Source organism: Tripterygium wilfordii, chromosome 1 (genome assembly GCF_013401445.1).
Source record: "Tripterygium wilfordii isolate XIE 37 chromosome 1, ASM1340144v1, whole genome shotgun sequence".
Taxonomy (NCBI): Eukaryota; Viridiplantae; Streptophyta; class Magnoliopsida; order Celastrales; family Celastraceae; genus Tripterygium; species Tripterygium wilfordii.
The window spans coordinates 5,963,712-5,969,393 of record NC_052232.1 but is presented as its reverse complement, the minus strand read 5'-3'; the positions used below and the strand labels follow the sequence as shown (position 1 = coordinate 5,969,393).

The window sequence follows — 5,682 nt, the reverse complement described above, 5'->3', positions numbered from 1 at the left end:
ATCCTGCCAAATCCAACCTCTTATAGCTTTCTTAACCCATTCCACTTGTAAAATTCTGATTTTGCAATCAATAGTCTGATATCAGTGGTACTTACTGGTCCTAATTACAACTTCTGGAGCAGCTGTGTGGTGGACTCCCTTGAATCAAGGAACAAGATAGGGTTTGTTGATGGAAGCATCAAAGCACCTGCAGTAACAGATGCAAATTACCAACTCTGGAAGACAAATAATTTTGGTGAAAAGGTTGATTGCAGGATGTGTTGATGAAAAGATCATGACGAGTCTCCAAGGTTGCACTACTGCTTATGATGTATGGAACAATCTCAAGAAGAGATATACAAAGAGGAATGGAACCAGAAAGTCACAACTTATCATGGAAATTTCTTCAATCAAACAAGGAGAGCTACTAGTCATGGATTTTTTCACAAAGATTAAGACTTTGTGGGATGAATATGCAACATACAAAAGGAGACTGAAATGCAAGTGTGGAAATTGCAGCTATGATCTATTGGAAGAAATCTTAATTGAAGAAGAAGAAGAAAGGGTGATGTAATTTATGTATGGACTCAATGATGAGTACAAAACTCTGGTCAATTAGATTCAATTTATGGAACCCATGCCAGACATGGACAAGACTCTGGGAATGGTATGTGAAGAAGAAACAAAGATCAATATGGCACACAAATCATCTCAACAAACTCAAAATTCTTTGGCGATGAAAGTGATCAAAGATTTAATGAAAGTGATCAAAGATTTAAAGAAACAAGGGATTTTAATGAAACTGAAAGATATGAAAAGAGAGTTAGGAAAAGGCCTGTATATCTAAAGGACTATGATTGTAATATAAATACACTAGTTATGAAAGATAAGTATATGAATAACATTTGTGGACATTCTGAACCAGCAGGATACAAAACAACATCAAGAGATGAAAAATGGTGTGAAGCAATGAGAATTGAAATGGAAGTATTATTAAATAATCAAACATGGACAGTGGTTCCTCTTCCTAAAGGAAGAAAACCAATTGGATGCAAGTGGGTCTATAAAACTAAATTCAATCCAGATGGATCATTGGATAAATATAAGGCTAGACTAGTGGCATTAGAACACAACCAATGTAAAGGTTTTGATTATTTGGAAACATTTTCTCCAGTTGTTAAAATAACTACAATAAGGTTATTTTTAGCCTTAGCTAGCATGCATAATTGGCATGTTGAACAGCTTGATGTGAACAATGCTTTTCTAAATGGAGAGTTGAATGAAACAGTTTATATGATGCCTCCTCCAGGAATGTCAGTTCCTAATGGTCATGTTTGTAAACTAAATAAATCAATATATGGCCTTAAACAGGCCTCTAGACAGTGGAATGCTAAATGCACTAATGCACTGTTAAAATTTGGTTTTAATCAAGCCAAAACAGACTATTCGCTATTTTACCACAAAAAAATGGTAAGACTGTTCTTTTACTTTTATATGTTGATGACATGGCTATTGGTGGTGATGATTATGATCTTATTCAAAGTGTAAAAGACTATCTTAGCAAATGTTTTAAGATCAAGGAACTAGGAAAGCTAAAATATTTTCTAGATATTGAGGTTCATAAATCATCTGTAGGTTATTTCATAAATAAAAAAAAATACACTTTAGATCTACTGCAGGAAACTGGTTACATTAACTGTAAACCAGTTTATACTCTAGTAGATGCTAATGTCAAATTATCATTTGAAACAGGAACAAGATTAGAAAATCCTCTTGAGTTTAGAAGGCTCATAGGGAAACTAATGTATCTAACCATTACTCGACTAGATCTTAATTTCTCTGTTAACACCCTTGCTCAATTCATGCAAAACCCTACTAATGTGCATTTGAGTGCAGGATACAGAATTTTAAGATATATTAAAGGCACAGTAGGGGAAGGATTGTTTTATCCTTCCAAAACTAACATGCAGGTAGAAGCTTATTGTGATGCTGACTGGGCTGCTTGCATAGACACCAGGAGATCTGTGACTGGATACTGCATCAAGTTAGGCAATTCTCTCATAGCCTGGAAATCAAAAAAGCATAAAACTGTGTTCCGTAGCTCTGTAGAAGCTGAATATCATTCAATGGCAGCAGCAGTCAGTGAACTTCAATGGATATATCATCTATTTCAAGAAATACAGATAGAGATTGAACTACCGATGGTTTTGCACTGTGACAGTCAAGCAACTATTCACATTGCCAATAATCCCGTTTTTCATGAACGGACTAAACATATAGATATTGACTGTCATTTCACAAGGGAGAAAATTCAGCAAGGATTAATCAGTTTAAGCTATGTAAAATCAGAAAAACAACCAGCGGATGTTCTTACCAAAGGTGTTCCAATCATCACATTGAAACTATTGTTAGCCAAGCTCAACCTGGTCTCTCCTACCACGTCAAGCTTGCGGGGGGTGTTGGAACTGACGAAGGAAACACTCCTAAACTGACTGGAGTTGAAGCAAAAGATGAAGCTTCTCTGAGATAGTCGAAGGAGAAGATGCTGAAGAAGAAGATGCCCTAAATCTTCTTGGCTCATGTTCTTGGGCTAGTTTTATGAACTATTATTAGCATCTCAGTTTGGGCCTTTGTTTTATTTGTATTTATGATGGCCATCTCAGCCCATGTGTTTTATTAGCCCATTCTGGTTTTCTTCCAACGGTTAGTTTGTGGTTTTTGACCGTTACTTCTTCTGCTGTATATATGTCTGTATCAGACTCTTTGTCATGCACGGTTTTGGTGATTCAATGAATTCAAACCATTTTTTCCTACTCTCATCTCCTTCTTCTCTAACCTCTCATCTCCTTCTTCTTACAAACTGCTATTAAATATACCAAGTTTACAAATTGTTTCTTAATATTAGTATTTATATATTTCCAAAATACATGAAGATCCCACGGTTATAAAACTGAAAAAACATGTATGTTCATTCTAGACTATCCATGTGTGTTTATCCAATCAACATGACTTTTTATGTCTCAAAAAATTAGATAAAAGATAAAGCCGATAATCAAAAAACTGATATTAATTTTATGCAGTGTCAAATATAAATATAAATGTATATTGTATTAAGTACATGGTAAATTCAACTTCTTATAAAGTTTTTAAAACTCTTATTTCTTTCCAATGTCTGGTATGGAAGTGTCTCTTACTACAGAAAAGGAGCGTTGTATCTTAGGAGGTGTTTGTTCGGAAAGTGTAGACATCAAATCACTAGGGCAAATTCACCCTAAGGAGATTCGCAATTCGCGTACCTCGCTCTCATCTTCAAGTGTTCGATAACAATAGTTACAGTTTGATTTAAATTTATGCGAATTGAACATATCTTTTCTAATATACATATGTTTTTTAAATAACAATTGCTAGTGTCTGGTATCAATTGTTTGGATCTTATAATAATTTGTGCATATGAAGTCAATATCAGTGAATCATTTCAAGTGGCAACAATCATAGAGAAATTGCCTCCAAGGTCGATAGATTTCAAGAATTACTTGAAACACAAGCGCAAGGAGATGTATATAGAAGACTTGATAGTTCGGCTAAAAATTGAAGAAGAAAATCGGAAGAACACAATGCTTCCAAGAATGCCAAAGATCCATGTGTTACAATTTTCCAAACTCAAGAATGATGAAAAAAAGAAAGAGAGAACAACCTCACAAGTTTCAGGACAACTGCTACATATGCAAGAAACTTGGACATAGAGACAAGGATTGCAGGAAATGTTCTGATAAGCACAAGGGCAAGGGATAACCTGTGAAGCAAGCTCACTTGATTGAGCAAGATGAAGAAGAAATGTGTGCTTGTTTTATTGTTACAACACCTATGGTTCAATTCTCATGAGCTGTAGTGCTTTCCGTGAAATTTTGTTTTTCACTTTAATTTGTTATATAATCAATGAGAAATTAGTTAATTTCTCAATAAATGATTTTTTAAAAAAGTTGGACCTCCACCAATTTTTCACCCCCTTCATAAAAAATCCTGGCTCCACCCCTAGTCACGATAGCGACATTCATGGTATTATAGCGACATCCTCAAGAGTTTGAACTGTCAGTTATGCCCTCTGGATCCATCGAATAGTCACAAGTATACTTCATCAATAGTTAGTCTTGGCATATTTATCATATATATGTGACGGGCACATATTAGATTCTTGCAGGTTCCACCACTATCTCAGATTCCTTTTGATCCTATCAGCATGCAATTTGACTCCCCCGAGTGCCCCATATGCATAGAACCCTTTGTAGTGGGAGATGATGTCGCGTGTCTCCCTTGTGACCATGAGTGTATGGTGTAGAATTCAAAGCATATTAATGCAGTGGAAATGGCATACCTATTGTAGCGTGAATTTCCAGGAACTTTCAAGTTGTGATGTTTCAATACTAGATCGATCACCTGATTCACAGCAAAATACCCTTAAACAATAAAACTAGTTAGCTCAAAAAACACTCTCCTCACAAGTGTTTATGCTCTATGTTTCAATAATTGGAAGTCAACAATTCTTCTGCTGACATGCTTAAAAAGCATACGGTATAACTCGTTCAACAGTCCTTATATAGAGACTTTTTAGGATAGAATTTATTTCGTATTTAAATTCCTTTAAATATTTGAAACAAGATTCGGTTGTTATTTATTGATAAGCTCAATTCAAAACCAATTACGAGATTTGAGCCTTATCATAAATAACTTTTTTGTGGGCTTAATCAAACTATAAACTCATATTGGGTGCTCCAATATTGAGCCATTAATTGGCCTTGCCCATTAATAATTCTCATATTTCCAACATACTCTCACTCACCCATTATGGGCTTGGGTCTAATAGAGAGAGATGAGCTTATTTCGCTTACTAACCTTTTTATGTTTTCATGCAGGTAAATGGGCCGTGTGACATGAAATACACATGTTGTGGTATCTTCAAAGTAGAAACCCATGAGGGCCACGAAGAAGTGTGTTGGCACTAAAAATATTATGGCTTAGGCCTAGTCCATGTACAAGGCCCAAGGTACAGCCCATGAGCCCATTATATTGAGAAGGAGATAAAGCCCAGTTGATGAGTAACTGCCCAGGTGGAGTTATGCTAGAAGTGGCCCATGAAAAGTGGAAGAAGTGGTGACAGTTACAGTAAGATAGTCTAAATGGCAGCTTATGAGAGAAATAAGGGAAAAACTGATATGATAAGGTGGTAATGGCTTCAAACTGATAGAAAATGACACAAATGTGGGGTTAACTGTAGTAGGATCTTGGTTTATGGAGGGAGAATTTCGTGCAAGACAGAAGGTATAAAAGTTGGTAGACAGACAGATAGAGACACACAAACAATCAATCAAACAAACAACAAAAACTCAAGCCCAAAGGCACTTTCAAGCTTCCTAGCATTCTAGCATTTCAATTACATTTCCAAATCCTTGTCAATTTCAAGCAAATATTATGTTGTTCATTCCAAATTCTCTTGTATTTATTCCTTGTCAAGTTTCAATGCCAACTATCGTTGTGTAAATTGTTCTTGGTGTCTATTTATTCTTCTTCATTATAATCTCAACAAAGCGCACTTCAGTGGAGTTGGGGAACCTAGAACTATTGAGGTCCCAAGATAGTTCATTTAATTGTCTAGATAGAAGTATTATTTACATTCGATGCATTTCATTCATATTAGTGTAGGAAACT

General features: G+C 35.5%; 1 protein-coding gene across 1 annotated transcript; it reads left to right on the top strand.

The window, feature by feature from the left end:
• Positions 1–1,484: 1,484 nt before the first annotated feature.
• LOC119995991 (uncharacterized mitochondrial protein AtMg00810-like) lies at positions 1,485–3,722 on the top strand. Its single transcript, XM_038842478.1, has 2 exons — positions 1,485–2,358; positions 3,436–3,722. The coding sequence occupies exons 1-2, from the start codon at positions 1,485–1,487 to the stop codon at positions 3,720–3,722; spliced, it is 1,161 nt and encodes a 386-aa protein (XP_038698406.1).
• The last annotated feature ends 1,960 nt before the right edge of the window (positions 3,723–5,682 follow it).

Bases quoted from the DNA above. Each gene is read 5' to 3' on its own strand.
- LOC119995991 (XM_038842478.1), top strand. From the start codon at position 1,485: ATGGCTATTGGTGGTGATGATTATGATCTTATTCAAAGTGTAAAAGAC. The intron at 2,359-3,435 runs GTGTTCCAATCA...GTGCATATGAAG, and splicing joins AGCGGATGTTCTTACCAAAG to TCAATATCAGTGAATCATTT.